General features: G+C 52.3%; 1 protein-coding gene across 1 annotated transcript in view; it reads right to left on the reverse strand.

Annotated features, from left to right (window-relative positions):
- Positions 1 to 17,368, reverse strand: part of KSR2 (kinase suppressor of ras 2) — a gene marked incomplete at both ends in the record, with an annotated part of 336,254 nt that overhangs the window by 77,237 nt on the left and 241,649 nt on the right. The window contains 2 exons of the mRNA XM_084253306.1: positions 9,978 to 10,061; positions 12,934 to 13,003. Coding sequence (XP_084109432.1) covers positions 9,978 to 10,061; positions 12,934 to 13,003 — 154 coding nt within the window. The remainder of the gene's footprint in view (positions 1 to 9,977; positions 10,062 to 12,933; positions 13,004 to 17,368) is intronic.

Genomic DNA, 17,368 nt, shown 5'->3' on the forward strand with positions numbered 1-17,368 from the left:
GTGCCGGGTGCCTAAGACCTGCTGAATAAATAACAGATGAGAGCGAGAGGGGGAGAGAGAGAGAGACCAGGAAAGATGGGAGAGCCTGTCAGATGCTACTGATGCAGGCGCATCAACCGATTCTAGCAAAAGCGTTTTTGAAAAATGACTCTTGTCATAAAGGCTGTCCTTCCCCGTTTCTGAAGCGCCAGCGTGCACCTGCCTGCTTTCTTCGGGGACAAGGGCGACAGGGATTTGGCCAGGAGCAAACTAGGCATCCGTGGGCCTTGCCCAGACCTGCGGATAGTCGGTCCTTTCGGCTGTCCCGCCCTCCCTAGCAGCCAGGAGCCTGGAGCCTGGAGCCTGGCAGGGCTGGGGTCACAGCGTGCGCCTCCCCAGGGAGGGACGGGCAAGACTCCGCGCGGGAGGCCATCGCATGATTTCCAACAGGATTTCCAACAGGTCACTGGGCGGTCCTCACCAAATGAGAAGTCTGCTCTGAGCAGCCAGACCCCTGGGTTCTCTTCCTTTCTCTCACCCACACGGGCTCTTTGCAATGCATCTGAGCAAGGTTTTCCGTACAGAAAACCATTTTAAATGCCCGGCTCCTGACATCCCATGGAGGAAATAGCGAGACCAGTGCCACCTTTGAGCCGAGGGCTCTGAAGGGCCATTTACTCTGAACCACCACCCCACGAGCCATGGCTGTGCACTCTGGCCCCAAGCCAGCATGACGCATCTGCTCCCAGAACAGGACGAGGATGCTGAGTGTCATCATCTTTCTTACAGTCTTCCAGCCAGGAGTTACTGTCTAGGTATGAAACCCATCCTCTTGGCTTTTCAAGCACAAACAACCCATCGTCTCAACACTGTCTCCTAAAAGTGATCCCAAATGGACTGGAACCAGGTTCTTGGGGCCGTGGGTTGGCAAGAACCACTGTCCCTCCACAAGCTTCTTTTGAGATCTATTCTACCAACACATACTGAGGGAGCACTTGCTGTGTGCCAGGCACGGTGCTAACCCTGTGGGTTCCCACAACCCAGACACAGCCCCACCCTCGCACAATCCTGTCGGGTCAGGGCAACAGGCATGTGATATGGTGCACAAACTGGCAGGAGGGCAGGGTGTGGCACCTGGATTGGAGGGATTCAACGAGGGCTTCCTGGTGGAAGTGATGACTGAGCCGGGGCTGAGAGATGAACAGGAGCTAGCAGAGGTGTGCAAGAAAGATGCAAGCAGAGGCAATAAAAGGCAGGTACAAAGATGTGCTAAGAGTGGGCATGTGGCCGCCTGTGGGGGTTCAGGGCTGCAGCAGAGGCTCCGGTTGGGAGGAGGAAAGTGGTGAGAGGGGAGGAAGGAGAGATAAGCAGAGGTTGATGCTGGAGGTCATGAGGTTGGACTTGAGCAAGAGGCAATCAATGAAGGATTTTAAACAGGGAGGCCAAGGCTAAATAAGCATTTTGGAAAGACCCTCAATGGCAGCAGATTTTTGCAATGAAAGGGCAGAGAAGATCCCCCCTCGGGATCTCCCCTGCTCCCTGTTCTTTGCTACCCCAACCCGTTCCCCTTCCCGGGTCTCTAGCATCAAGCACTCCTGGAGACTTCTGGCCAACTCAGCCCCACTTTTGTGGCAGGGCTTATGTCAAAGGTCATCGGAGACACCAACTGAGTGGACTTGTCGGCTTTGGTTCCCCTGTGGGCTCTCATGGAGCCAATGCTTCTAGAAACCTCCTCGTTGCTCTCCTTGGAAATGATCAAAACACTCTCCTCACCCCACTGCTGACAACTCTGGGGGGGGGGGGGGCGGCGGGTGAGGCTTTCCACCGACAACTCACAGGAAGAAACCCCTACAGGCGTAATCCAGAGAGAAGGGGTATTAACACAGATCAGACCACAGGCTCCAGGGAGATACTGAAAACAATCAGGAGACCCCAGCACTGTTCAGCCACAGGGGGATGGCCCCCAGCCCCAGCCACCTACAACTTCCAAGGGGAGAGGGGAGCGTGGCCACCAAGCCTCTGTGCTCCTAGGTCCCAGGGGTGCACATGAGAACACAAAGACCCATCTGTCACCCTTCAAGGAAGGTGGTGGGCAGGGGTGAGGCAACCACTTAGGGTTCTGGTCCAGGGTCAGGGGGAGATCAGAGCTCACCCTCCATTCTGCATGTTTAGTTCAAGGGGAAGCGGGGGGTGGGGGGGACTGGCATTCTGTGTAGTCAGCCCTGGACCACGGAAGTGGTTAAGATTTAGGATCTCCAGCGCGAGGGACAGGTGGCTTGAGAAGCAGATCCACTCACCATGAGACCTAAGTCAGCAATTTATTCCTCAAGTTTCTGCATCTGTAAAATGGGGAGAAACATAATCCCGACCTTCCAGTGGTTGTTGCCAGGGCGAGATGAGATCATGCATGTTAAGTGTTCTACCAAGTATCTGGCATAATATTATCACCCTGGATACATGGTACTATCACTATTATCACCCCCATCACCACATCCCATCCGCACCTCAGCTCCAGTAGCGTTATATTCATCCCTCACAGACAACTGTAATTGGACCCGATTTTTTTGCTTATCATAGGTAAAAACGCATATAGGGGCCATTCATTCCAATTAAGATCACTGCACACTGAAGTGTTTCTATTAATGGGACAGTAAGTTTGGGCTTCAAGCTGGTGATCTCTGAAACGCATGCTCATAATTACATCCTGCCAATATCCTGCCTGTTGTACAAATTCCTGAAGCTTCCAGGAACTTCGCAGCAGCTGCAGCATCAGCGCTCATCTTCTCCCCAGTTTCCCAAGGGCTGAGAAAACTGGTGTACCCTATGGCTCAACCCAGACATGGCTCACTTCTGTAACCCCTTATCTCCTCACTACCTGTGGCTGGGGCCATTTTGCAAAATCAGGAGATTTTTCAGATTAATCCCTTCTATTTTAATGCAAAAACATGGGCTGGGACAAGAAAGGGGTGTGCAGCAAATCCAAGTGAAAAGTCAGTCACAGAGTAATACAATGGCTAAAGGAGCACGTAACTGAGACAAAAATAAGTGAAGTGACCACCTGCGTGAGAAGCAAGAAGCCGACACTTGCGTGCCCAGCGAGGCGATAAAATGCACGAACACGACCTTGGAACAGACTGGAAATCATGTGTTCGCCCAGATACTCAGGTTTTCAGGGCCTCCCCTGGTGGTGCAGGCGGTTGAGAGCCACGCTGTAAAGCTGTCCGCAGCCTCTGCAGCGCCGGTTCGATCCGGCCAGCCAGCGAGGATCCCACATGGCGCGCAGACCTCTCTTGTCTCACCCGCTGCTCCCCTCAGCAGTGTATTTCGTCAGTCTGCCTGTTCTGCTCCCCGCTCTGTCTCTGGTGAATCCTCTCACCCTCCCGTGCATCTGGCCTGTATCCCAGTTCTTGTATAAATAAATAAATAAATCTTTAAAAAAGAAAAAAAGAAACTCAGGTTTTCAAGCATCACCCTTCCCTTCTCTAAGGAAATGATGTCAGATGACGTCTCCATCCTCCACAACTGGGTATTGCCTGTAGCTGGCACACAAGAATCAAACTGCCTCCACTCACCTGGGTCACCTGGGACACGGGACTTTCAGTGCAAAATGCAGGACAGTTCTCTCCTCTGTTTTTTAAAAGATTCTGACTTGAAAGGATCCCCAAGTCACTCGTGTGATTTTCGTGGCATAATGAATATATTAGCCTCAATTTACCTCTTGCATCAGAGAGGTTTAGAAACTTGCCCGGAATCACACAGCTGGGAAGTGGTAGAGCCAGGACCTGTACTCAGCTCTCTGTGTCTCTGCTGCTGGTTTACTGTTTGAAAGCTGGGTTCCTTAGAAGTAGATCCTGAAATGGGTAGTCTTGCAAATTCATGGAGGCAATTCTCCCAAATAAACCTATTTCACTGTGGGGAAAGCAAGAGGTTCTCGTGCAGGGGGCAGAGGCTAAGAACGGATATGGTTTCAGGTGACTTTAGTCTCCGCCAGATCCCCAGAGGACCTGGGATGCACCTGTCTTGAGGCAAGAAGGCTGGCCTTTTGAGGCCTCATCCCTAGTCTCTGGCTCAGAGTCACCTGGGGAGGCTCACTCCAGGCCCCTGGGTCAGCTGCGATCACCCAAGAGCAAGTCTCCAGAGGAGGTCTCAGGTCTGAGGTCTGAGCTGTGAGCGGTGGCACCTGTAGCAGCTGCTAAGTTCAGTCTCCAGGGAAGGTGAACAAGACATCCAGACACACCGGGCGAGGGAGGGCTATGCTCAGTGGCCACCAATTTTATCGTCTGTCTTCAAAGCAGAAGAATGAGTATTCCCTGGTCCTAGAGAAAACTGAGCCTCTGCAAGGTGTTCTAATATCCACCTCCTCCCAATACAAGGCCTCTGAGCAGGGGGCTCAGAACAGCCCAAATCCTGGCTCCTCCCCAGGCCTTGTCCTCTGTAGATGACCCCACTCGAGGTGATGAGGGCTACAGAGCCTACTGAGCTCCCAGGACAGGCTGGAAGGGAGCCTCGGGTAGCAGGGCCTGCGCTGGGGCTGCAAAGACAACCCGCCTCCTCTCCACCGGGGCCCTGCCTGCTGCAAAGTGTGCTCAGGCCCTTTTCAGTCTTGAGCCAAGGCTTTGCCCATGCTGGTTTCCTGCTTCCAGCACACCCTTAGCCCCATGCCACCCTGCTAACTCCTGCTCTGCCTGCAAGTTCCCGCATCTTTGAGAGACAGCGCCCCTCACCCCACCCCCACCCCCGGTGTGCATGATGCACCTTCCCCCACCACAGGAGCATCCTTGGAGCTGAACCTCCCTCTCCCCCCTGGACAGTAGTTACTCCTTATTCCTCCCTCTCTCTTGATTCTTGTCACTCACTCACACTTTAGTGCAACAGGAATTATCTAGAAGCTTTATCAAAAAGGCAGATTCCTAGACCCTGTCCCCAGAGTCTGGGGCAGAAGTCCAGGGAGGGATTCAGCAGCTATAATGTTAAGCTTCCCCCATGACCCTGAGGTAGGGCCTGGGCGTGTCTGAAGCTGGCAGTGACGGTGAGGCCCTTGAGGACAGCAACGAGGTCTTTCTCCCCTTTGTGCCCCTAATGGTGGCACAGAAAACCCTGAGTGGTAGATGTCACTGAGTGGCAGATGGCAACTGACCTAACCAGGACCTTCTATAAAAGGGGGTGCGGGGTGGCTGGGAGAGCACAAGCACATGTTAACGGGCTGTTTCTCCAAGGGAGCTGTGGGAAGACACCCCTCCCTCCCACACTCCAGCCCCTGCAGGAAAATGAGCACCCTGGTCCAAACGCTTGTTTTTCTAGAGCGCAAGTCACTCAAAGCGCCACTGTGCACTTCTCTGCAAGAAATGTAGATAGCAGTGGAGAGGGCTCCAAGGAACCAGGCCTCGGCTCTGCAGGAGAGCCGTGAGGAGGAGGATGCAAGCAGCACAGGATGGAGGCCGGGAAATCCTTCGGCACCTGACTGCAGAAGCAAACTTCAGCCAGCTGAGTCCACAGACATCAGACAATGTGCAGATTGTGCTGACAGCCCACCACTTAGAACTCAGCTCCATCCTGCGCTCACAAACCTACTGGATGAAAACGCCTCGATTTAGATAACTGCAAATTGCTTTCTGAGCATAATTTCCCATTAGTTCATTAATCTCCCTATTCAGAGCGCCAACAAGACAGCTGATGATCATTCCGGAGGAAGTGGGCATTAAACCCAAGCAGGAGGGAAGGGGTTAGACATGCAGAAGCATCCTGGCTTCCTGGTGGAGGGGGTACCCCAAAATTAATTCATAAAGTAACAGTATTCTCGTTCATTTACTAAGCTCTTATGCCGGGCCCATACTCCCAAGCCCCTTCTGCAATCAAGGCTGCATTTGGTAGCCACAGAGGCCAGCGGCGTAAAAGCCTGCCCATCACTTACCCTACAATGTGTGTACTTACAACTTGGATTCCTAATCATACCATATCCTTTTTAACTCATCACACAAATATTTACTGGATGAATTTACTGGAGACACAATGACGAACAAGATTTGTGTCTTCAGAGGAAGGCCAAGGGGTGTCACAGCAAAAAAACCTGGAAAATAATCAGCAAAGACTGACCACCCTGTGATAATATGAGGCTGAATGTCAGGCTGGAAACGAAATTTGATTTTGTCAAATCATTACTTTTAGGCAGAGCAGGGGGTCCTGGGACCAAGAAGCACAGGTGTCACCGGGGCACCTGTTAGGAAGGTTCTGGGTGGCCCCTACCCCCAGACCTGCTGCTGGGTGGGCCCAGGACCCTGTGTGTGATCACACCCTCGGGGAATTTGCACACACACTCAACTCCGAGAGTCATAATCTGTAAACAAAATCTGCCGTGAAAGGGGTTTGGAGATCACTAGGGCAGCGCTTCTCACCCTTGAACATGAGCTGGAATCACAGGACAACCTACCACCACAGCTTCAGATCTGGCAGGCCTGGGTGGGGTCTGGGCATGCGCCAGTGATGGTGCGGCTGCTGGTCCAGAGACCATCCAGGTGTCTCATGGAACCTGTGGCACCCAGGGAGTTTTCCGCAGTAATGGTCCAGGCTTTAATAAAGAAAAATCGCTGCCTTGGGGGCAGATTCAAATCCATGCCTCTGGGTTGCCTTAGGAGAGCAGGAAATTACCTGGACCACATTCCAGTATTTTTCCAAAGCTGCCTGAGCACTTTGGTTAAAATTGCAGGCCCTTCTCTGGCCCTTTCGTTCTTCTCCTTGGTACTTAGCAGCATTTGGACAGATGATCTACTTTACTAATACGCTTTTGTTGTCTAAGCTCCCCGCTTCTCGAGTATGTGGGTCCGCGAGGGCAGGGCTTGTGCCTGTTTCATTCACTGTTATTTCCCCTCTGCCCAGAATAGCGCCTAGTGCACAGGAGGTGCTCAATAAACACTTAAGTGAATGTTTTTTCCCTAAGAAGCAGCCTCCCTGACCTTGGGGTCACATCTCTGAAATTTCACCTGCTGCTGCTCTTTGTGCCTGTGCTTCAGTTTCACAAACTCATTTCTCGGCAGGTGTGTCTTCCTCCAGGCTCCTTGACCATGGGATCTGTGTGTTCCTGGTCCTGTTCATCTAATCCTTCCATCAGCCCATCCACCCATCCAAAACTGGGCCAGTTTTTGAAAGCACACACAAGGGACCACCCAGCCTCACTGTAATGAACGCAAGCTCTACAGGATTGTATTCACAGACGAGTAAATTTAAACATCCATCGGTGATGTTGTTAGGGGGAGAGGATGTCCTGAGCTAATTCCATGCAGGCTTTGTGGACGCCACCCCCACTCCAGACCAAAGCCATCAGGACATTGGGAAAGACAAATCCCGTCACCACCAAAGGGAAGGTGGCTGGGACCTGAGGGTGGAGCTAAGCAGCCAGGTTGGGTATAAAAACCAGACACGTGGGCCTTGGGGGTCTCCTCCTGGCTTCACGGCTCGTGGCTCACGTCCAGCTCTCAGAGTGCCATTGGGATTCCAGGGCAGAGGAAAGGGTAGGACACATTGAAGACTTTGTCTCCCACTTTTCTCCCTGAGTTGTACATTTCCTCATTTGCCCTCCCTTGTAAATAAACGTTTTATTAACCTTTTGTGTGTGCCTGCAGTGGAGTATTCATAAGTCCTTTTAAGCGCACAGGTGAGGACCCACAGTCAGGCACCCTTGTATCGGGGCTGCCCTGTAACAATATCCATAACGTGTGCTCACAATTACATGCTGGAGATAAGGCAAAACTCTGCTGCAGGGACACAAGTACAATGTCCAAATCCCTAAAGCATGCCCAAGCTTAGCAGCCACCGCAGGTTCTGCTTCTGCCGTTTCGGCAGTTTTTCTGAGGGCTGAGCAAATTCGTGAAATCCACGGTCTGATCCAACCACAGCTTGGTTCCAATTCTGCCTCTGACGTGCAGCAGCCATTTCTGCACAGGTGGATGAAACACTGTAATCTGGGGCGAGCACATTTCCCCAACTCCTTCCAACAGCCTGGTGGGTGGGGGGCGGGTTCAGGCCACACCCAGCGCGCGCTGCTACGGCCAGGCCAACGGAGCGCCCAGATGACACAGGTGGTGTCTGGGACTCAAGACTCTACTCTGGCTGCTTCCAGAGCCTGTGCTGCTTGCAGTCACCCCTCTCCCCAGCTCACCCTCCCTCTCCCAGCCCTGGAGAGGGCCTGAGCCTTTGCTCATTACTTTCAGGACAGAAAAGCTGCCTCGGAGTGCTGCCTCTACTGCTGAAAATTAAAATGGCTTGGGAAGTGTTCAGCCTTGCTAACTCCTGGCTGTGTCCCTATCTATCACCTAATTACCTGACTTCAAAGCCTTCACTCAGCAGGTGTGGGGTTGTGAAAGCTGCTGTACCCCGCACCCCAGGAACACGGTATGACTACACCCTGGTGAGACAGGCCCGGAGCCGCTGGTGTGCAGGGAAATCAGGCAGCCTTCAGCTTGGACTGAGGACGTGGCATGTGCCCCTCAAGGTCAGAAGGACCAGGGGCTGCCATCCTGGGGGCCTGCCTGAGAGGAGGTGGGCCCATGGAGGATGGAGTTGGGGGATGTGGGCCCCTAAACACCAATGCTGGGGGTAATTACCGCTGTCGCCTCTCCTTATGCTATGGGGCTCAACACTCCTTAGGGGCTGGAACTAATTAATCCTCCCCGCAGCTCCAGGAGGGAAGGGAGCTCAGCCTCACCTTCATTACCCAGGTGAGCAGCATCCAGGCTGGGGAGAGTGAGCACCGTCCCCCGCCGCTCTTCCCCCTCCATCACAGGGCAGAGGGAGGCCTGAGAGGTCCCCTCCTGGTGGGACTTGGAAGAGGAAGGCCAAGGGGGCATGGGGGAATCCTGTGATCTTTAAAACTAAGAAATTCCTATCAAGCAAACACATTCATTTGCAACTCTTACATACAGTTCAATTTTGTTTACAGTTTCATAGTGATTGGACTTGAGGGGCTATTACGCATTTACGGAGGGAGAGAAGGTCATAAAGAAAGGCACTGGCAGTCTAGGACAGAGGACAGAAATCAGAGCCTGGCCCTGTGTCGAGGCTGCTGGATGAGCAGATGAATGCACATGAGAACACTGGGAACGGAAGGGTGAGGTCACTTGCCAAGGTCACACAGCCCAAGGTCACACAGCCCAAGGGGGCAGAGTCAGGATCCTAATCCACCTTAGTCTGACTCCAGAGCCCACAGCGGAGATCCTGCCCTTCTACCACATGCCACGACCTGAAAGGGGCGTGTGGGAGTAGGGGGACCTGGAGGGGGCTTGTGAAGGCTGAGAACTTGAGACCAATGTGATGCCACAGAAAGGACAGAGTAAGAGGCTCAGGGTTCAAGTCCCAGTGTGGCCTCAGGCAAGTAACTTGTCCTTGTTGACACTCGTTTTCACATGTGTACAATGGGGGGGCCCTAACACCCACCCTCCTCAGAGAGGTAGAATGAGAAGGAAAAATAAAGGAGAAAAGAACTTTGCAAACTTTAACTCAAGGATGGGCAAACTACAGCCAGGGGCTAAAGCCACACCCATAGCCTGTTTCTGTAAATAAGATTTCATTGAAATAAATAAACGTGTCACACCCACCCATTTGTTTAGGTATCATCTGTGTCTGCTTTTGAGGTACACAGCAGAGCGGAACAGTCGTAACCGAGACCCTATGGCCTGCAAAGCCTAAAATATTTACCATCTGGTCAACTCAAGAAAAAGCATGCCAATCCATGGTAATAAATGTTATGAAAATGCAGGCTATCACTTTGCCTCAGCACACAGCTTTATGCATTCCCAGCATCACCCGTCATCCTGGTTCTTATTCGGAATTGCTCTCCTGGGCCCCTTATGCAAATGCAGAGGTTCAGCTAAGTCATTTCTGAGCAACAGAGCATACAAGTCTCCTGAGAGTCAAGAAACCGAACTGCTGTAAGCTATCTCTGAGCCCAAGATGGCTAGACTGACAATGGGCTCTGTGAAAAGCTGCTTCCCAGCACAGCTACTTACTTGCAGTTTTTACACTTGAGGCCAAACAGCATCCCTTTCCCACAGACTGTGCATGTCTGAGACATCCAGTACTTGGTGGAAAACCTGTGGAAAAGAGACATAAAATGTTCAAGGGCAAGGTGATGGGTTATTAGCACATGGGCCCAGAATCTAGCCCCATCACACCCAAGGTTTGGGACTTCTTTGAGCCTCAGCCTTCACTTGAGCCTCAGACTCCTTATCTGTGAAGTGGGGATTATAATGGTGTCCACCCCAGAGGTGGTTGGGAAGATCAAATAAAGTTAAGCATGTCACACAGCGCCTGGCAGAGGAAGCACTCAATCAACGGTGACAGCTGGACAGTCACGACAGCCATTCATCCCTTCAGCATACAACCACTGCCTGGTGGCCTACTGTGTGCCATACAATGCAATGGGCTGGAACTGCCCTGGGAGAGCCACTGAACAAGGTGGTGTCCCCTCACAGCTCAGCTGAACTATTCCCCATCACCTGGGAAGCACAGGAGGGGCCTCTCCACCCTAAATAGCTGAGACCCCAAGCTTTAGTACCAGAGAAGAGCTCCCTAAAGCTTTTTCAGGCCATCAGCTCACCTCCTGCCCCATCCACCACCACTTGCTACAAACATGGACCATTTGGAAGCCTCTGATATATAACTAGGAACCACAGGAACACAGGTACATTAGATTAACCTCCCCACCCCCCAATCCCCCACCAGGCACTTTCTTCCCTAAGAGATACCAGGCAGCAGCAGGGCTGGGCCCAAGAAAAGTATTGAAGGTGGCCGGGTCAAAGTTAATTTTCATTTTCAATTTTTGGCACCTTCAGCAGGAATTGTATCTAATCTCCACTGCCTCAGTGTCAAAATGAAAATCGGAAGTGATTATGTAACTTGGTGCCTGAGATTTCTGCACGAAAGGGTGCATCTCTTTGCTGTACCATCTTGTCTGATTTGGGTCAGACACTCGAAATAGCGTGCGCTGCAGCCCGAAGTCCCCACATCTAAGGAAAGCCATATTCTGAACTAAGACTCTTGCCTCTGAAAACGCCCTCTGCTGGCTGGGGCTGGGGTTGGTTAAGCCCCTTTCTGCCCCTTCATCAGGGCCAGGAGTTTGGCAGAGACTGTTTTACAGGATTTGGCTCTTCTAGGGGTAGCAAACGGGCTCACCACCAGTGGGCTGCTTGAGAATGGGGGCAGGCAGTGTGAGCAGCAGGGGGGAAGTCTCTCTCCTGTCCCCAGGTCAGCTCTCCCTCTTCCCCAGCTCAGGCCAAGTTGACTCTGAGAGGACAGAGGATGGGAATCTCATTTCATTTCTTCACAAGGCCACGATCGTCCAGGCCTCTCCCTCCTTACATGGAGCCCAGGGAGGAAGAGGGCACGCCCTGAGAGTCATAGGGCTACCCAAATCCCAGTTCCTCTAGGATGGAACAAGATGGTCCAAGATGCCCAAGATCATCAGGACCTTCCCTCCTGTGGCCGTTACTACTTGAATCTGAAATTGCACCAGGTCTAACATTAGAGGGACAGGGAAAAGCCTGGGGGCAGGGCTGAGTCAAAGGGTGAGTCTGAACCAGGGTTGGAGCGAACTCAGGGGAGAAGCCCAGCAGGAGCTGGACAAATCCAAGGGTGACTCTTAGTTGGGGGCAGGGGGCAGTTGAGCCATTGATGTGGCCAATCCAGTGGCAGAGGTGAGCCAGGGGGTGGAACTGAGTCACGGGGCGGGGCTGCGTCAAGCACAGGACCAATCCAGAGGTGGAGCTGAGCCAAGGGTGTGGCCAATGAGAAGTGACACTTAAAGACAGGCCCAATCCAAGCGAGGAGCTGAGCCAAGGGGCCCTGGGGGTTGGGGGAAGCAAACAGAAGGCCCTTCTTTTTGACGCCTTTCTCTTTGCATCCTGCCACCTGGCCACTGACACGTCCATTCCACACTCCTCACTGCTTCCTCGAATGCTTTCTCATTTGAGTCTAACAACCACCTTGTCAACTTACTTCTTTCGCAAACTGCTGAGGCGCTGAGGGGTGCTCACCCCGCTGTGCTGCAGCCGCGTGATGTGTGCACCCCTCCTAGCCCTGGGCCCTCCCTCTGTCCCGTCTGCTAACCTAACCCTCCACTAGACATGAGCTCCCCGAGGGCCCTGTGTCTGCTCTGTGCCGCCACCGTGGCATAGAATCCTCTACAGCTAGGAGTGGAGAAAGAATGCATGACTGAATGCACAAGTCCCTCAGCATGTTCACAGAGGCCTCCGTGGGAAGAAACCCTCAGCCATGTCAAAAGATGGCGAAGTGCTGAGGATAACGGGCGTGAAGAGCTAGCTCAGGACCTCAGTTTCCCTTTCTGCCCAACGGTTGTGACCACACTTGCTCTACTTGCCCCACTGAGCTTGTGAGGAGCTTATGAGGATTATGAGAGAAAATGGGGAAAGTCAAGGAACAACTTTTAGGGATGACTAGTAGATACACCTCTCCTCTTGCACCCCCTGGAAGAGGGCGTCCTGCATACCCAACAGGGCTGGAGCATCTCTGAGCTCAGCCTGAGTCCAAAATTTGGATGTTCAGTGTTTGTCCTCAGAACAGCTGAGTGGTTACTATGTGCCAGGCCCTTTGCCTGAAAGTTTATCCATAAGACCTCATTAAATCTTCATTCCGTCCTATGGGGAGGCAGAATTACCTGATGAGAAAGCTGAGCCTCAGTTCAGGCACTTCCTCAAGGTGGCAGAGCTTTACTAGCTGGGACTGGAACACAGGTCAGTACAACTTCAAATCCCTGACTTTTAACCATGATGTGCTAATTTCATAAGGACCAGGTTAATAGGAAGTAGGTGTCTCAGCCGCCTGGCTGCTGCACCCAGGTTCCGCCTGGCAGCAGAGGGCGGAGATATAGGAGTCAGACGAAACACTCTGCCCAGTCTTCGCCCGCCCCAGAGGTCAGAATCCCGGGCCCCACAGAATCCACCCTACCTGTGCTTGATGGAGTTGCCGAGGTCTCTGCGAGGGATCTGCGGGGACCAGCGCGGCACTGACAGAGTGTCTGCAGGGAGAGGAGAGAGGAGGACAGGGGGTTACCCAGAGGGCTGGAGGCTGGGGTAGGGCCCTCGAAGAAAGAGGAACCCAGGTAGGAAGCCAACTGCCATCACTGCCAAAGCCACACCAGGCAGATGCTGCGCTAGGGTGTGCTACCTCAGCCCAGGCAAGGTCCCCTGGGTGGGGCATCCAGAGAGTGCCCTGAAAGAAGCCAGCTGTGGAAAGGATAAAGTCAAGTATCTCTTCCATTTACAGGGTGCTCAGTGTGTGCCAGGCATGGGCAAAGTGACTCACACACCTTGGTTTGTTACAGCCCCAAAAAAGGGGTGGTGGGCTTCCCCACCTGACAGAATAGGAAACTGAGTCTGGCAGAGAAAGCAGTCTACGCTGCCCAGCAGCTGTGAGTCCAGGCTTGAGGGCCTCGAGGGCATGTGTCCTGCCTGCTGTCCAGATGCCAGCCATGCAAGTAGCTCTGTCCTCGTTTTCGTCACAGGTACAACATAGCATTATTTACTTACTACTTTTAAGTTGATTTTCTTTAAATACATTTATTTTAAAAGCAAACTCTATGTGGAAAACCAATTATCACTTTTCAGAAATTTAGGTAACTATGGCAGGTGCCATCTAAACTCAGGCTAGCACAAGCGAGCGGGTGCATGGAGGAGTTGAACTGGCGGATGGCGGGATGGGTCGCTGGGCGGGTGGAAGGGTGGGTGAATGAGTCTTGGATGGGGTGGACGGATGAGTCGGTAGAGGACAGGGAAGTGGATGGATGGACAGATGGAGGGTCGGATGGCTAGATGCTGGGTGGATTAGGGAGAATGAGGAAGAGACGATACGTCACACAGGCTTCAGACTAGGTGCGCGAGCCCATCCGGCCTCTCACGACAGGTTAAATTCCCGCACCTGTGACTGAGTCCCAGGACTTCTACAGACCTTGAGCTCCAGCCCCGACCCTCCGCCCACTGCCTGCTGCCCGTGTCGCCCTCCTCACAGACCCCACCGGCCCCGAGAGGTGTGACGTGACAGCGGAAATGAACTAGTGCAGCCTGAGACTTCCCACCAGTGCGGGAGGAAAGCAGCAAGCGCTGATCCCCACGCCGGCTCTCATTTCTCAGGCCAGATGGATGGAGCCGGCTCCCTGCTTTTGGAGCTGCAAAGACACGCCTCGTTTTTCACAGCAATTGTTATGGCGTGGGGCTCGCCTGGGAGGGCCGGGCACGTCTGAATTGCTCAGGGAACGTTTAACCCTCAACCCACTCAGTCCTCTTTCCTGGCTGATGACTGTCTGCAGCCATCGGAAAGCTGCTCGGAGACCCCAGTTCTGCCCTGGTAAAGCAGGGGCCCTTCTGGGAGAGCTAATGATTTCTCCAAGCCCCAAAGGGCAGAGAAAACCCAAGAGGAGACAGAATGATAGATCAGTCGGAAACCCAGCCAGCAGAATTTCCTCCAGTTTAACTAAAAACTAGATGTCATCAAGTCCAAGCTGTTTTATGACTCGTCTTGATTTCTGAGGAAACAAAAAAGCAAAGCCAAGAAGGAAACAATTTTTAAAAAGGGAGGGAACTCTTCCACTCCTGTCTTCTTCAGGAACTGGTCAGCTCTGGGAGGAAGGACGCTGTTGCGAGCTCCTTGAAGGGTTCTCTCCATTGCAGGGGTGCTGGGGGTGGGAAGTGGTGTGGGAGAGCAAGGGGTGCTGGGGCACAGTGCCTCCCTGCGGGGAATCCACAGGACTGAGTGGCCAGTGGCTCTCATCTCCTGCCGCAGTGCCGTGGCGCGCTAGAAAGGGGCGTTGAGGATTCTGAAGCTCAGCAGGCCAGATCCTGGGGCTGATTAGCAGTGTCTGCACAGGTGAACAAGTTGTACCAACAGATGTGCAAGTACTTGCCACTCCTGTAAGGACTGGTTGCATCACAGGCACAGAGCTTGGGGGGAAATAAGTACTCTGTACGTGCCTGCCAAATCCAAGGTTACTATAATACAAACCCTGAGTTTATCAGTCATTCACTGTGTGTTAATCATTAGGCTGCAGTTTATACCAGAGACTAAGCCTCTGTGCTGTCAGTGGTCTCATTATCCCCACCCGACACAGGAAGACAGGAGCTCAGAGAGGTGGGGTGACTCGCTGAAGGTCACACAGCCACATACTAGCAGTAACTCTGCAGCTGTTCGCAAGTCCTCCAAAAGTCCCCACACAAGGGTTCTCAACCAGGGGCACTTCTGTCCCCCAGGGAACATCTGGCAACATCTGGGAATATTTTTGGATGTCATGCTGGGGTCACGGGAGAGGGTACTACTGGCATCTAATGCTAGAGACCGGGGCTACTGCTCAGCACCCTCAATGCACAGGACAGGCCCTGCAGCTACGAATCCACCAGCTTACAACACCAACAGTGCCAGTGGCGAGAATCCCTGATGCAGATGATTCTCAATTCTCTAGCGACCCTCCTTCTCCCCAACCCTCCTCCTGCCCCGAAATATAGTCCTTCTGAAGCTCAAATCAGCAGAGAACAAATCCTCTTTTATTATAAGCACATCTCTCTGTTAGATTCACCTCCTAGTTATTCTGTTATTCTCAATTACAGCACCTCTCAAAAAAAGTCAATGTAATTAAGTTTCGTCGTTTGGTTTCATTTCCCCATCTCTGGCTGAAGAGGTGAGTTCTGTCAATCACATTTAGCGCCTGCAACATCATTAGGCCTCAGCAATAATAACTTCCACACGGTTTGAAACGTGGGTGTGAAGGCTTGAACTTTGAGATCCTCTCTTTAATGTCTTTGTTTGGATTTCATTAAATTTGCCAACCCGAGATGTAAAGCAAAGGCAAAGTGTTTAAAGAGAAGGGGGGAAAATCTATGAATATGTAGGCCTTATCATAACAGAGGCGGCAAACAACATTTTCTGCAATTAAACTGATACAGAAACTTCTGTTTAACAATCAAAGCGCCTATTAAGATGTCGCCATAGCAGAACAAAAGCTCCTATTTTACCCTAATTTTCTGATAACAAGTCATGCAGACACGGAGGCAGAAGTGAGCACATCCCGGTGCCCTCGGCCTTAGGGGCAGAATCACAGACATTTCTTCTCAGAGACTTTCATTCCCAGGGCGCGGAGAGGGACGGTGTTGGAGGAAAGAAGGCTGTAGAGCCTCACCGTCTGTGCCCGCTAGGAGCTGCCTCTCTATACAGAGGGGGCAGATCTAGAGCCCTGGCCTTGGAAACTATCTTGTCAGCCAGGGAGACAGAAACCTGCAGAGAAGGAATGGACATTAGTAAAGCAATTGCACTACGTGGGGCTTGAACGTGGAAAACTCTGAACGGGTGAGTCTGAGCTCAGGCTAACAGGAGCGAGGCGTGGGGACAGGGCGTATGCAGTGACACCAGGTAAAAGGCATGATGGTACAGCAGAGGAAGAGGAGGAAAAGCATAGGAGGAAAATAAATGAGAAAAAAAAATAAGAAAAAAAAATCTGCTTTTTGTTGAGTGTTATCATGTGCCAAGCCCGATTGCCAAATAAATGTATTATTTCCTTTCACATGTCCCCCCTCATCTAACCCACACGGGGGCCAGTAATATATCAGCTGCTGACATGAGCCCCCACTTCACCAACCAGGAAACCAAGAAGCTCTGCCGTTTGCCTAAGGTCACGCGGCAGGTACAAACCAGGCCCGGGCTTTTTAATTCAGGTCACACCACTGTGTGTCAATCAACAAGAGCGAGTTTATCCCCATCTGATGGGGACACTAAGAAGCAATAAGTCTGCAGCTAATAAGTGAGTGAGTTGGGATTTGAGCCCCAGGTGGGGTGAACTGGATGCTTCCAGTCCAGACTGCCCTACGCCATCCTGTGCCATCAGTGCCAACTCCCTCTGCCTGGGGAAAGCAAAAGAGAAGTTCCCGAGGCCTGGGAGATATGACAGCATGTCTGTCACTCCAGCAGTTACTCAGTAAGAATAATGCTCCCCCCCATCCCTGCACTCCTGCAGTTACTCAGTAAGAATAATGTTCTCCGTCACCTCCAAAATGTCCACATCCTAAACCCTGGAACCTGTAGGTGTGTTTTAACAGGAGGGATTCTGCAGGTGAGATTGCTGAGGATCTTGAGGTAGGAGATATCATCACAGGAGTCCTAATTAGTGAAAGAGGGAGGCAGGAGGGTCCCTTAGAGAAGGAGATATGCTGGCCTTGAGGATGGAATGGGGCCAACAGCCTGGAAGGCCCCCACAAGTTGGGGAGGGCAGGAGAACAGGCTCCCCCTATAGCCTCTGGAAGGACCGACTCTTCCAACACCTTGATCCCACAGTCCTGGCTTCCAGGATGCAAGATGATAAATGTGTACGGATTTAAGCCACTGGATTTTGGTCATTTGCTAC

The sequence above is a fragment of the Talpa europaea genome, assembly GCF_964194135.1.
Source record: "Talpa europaea genome assembly, chromosome: 14".
NCBI classification, from domain to species: Eukaryota; Metazoa; Chordata; class Mammalia; order Eulipotyphla; family Talpidae; genus Talpa; species Talpa europaea.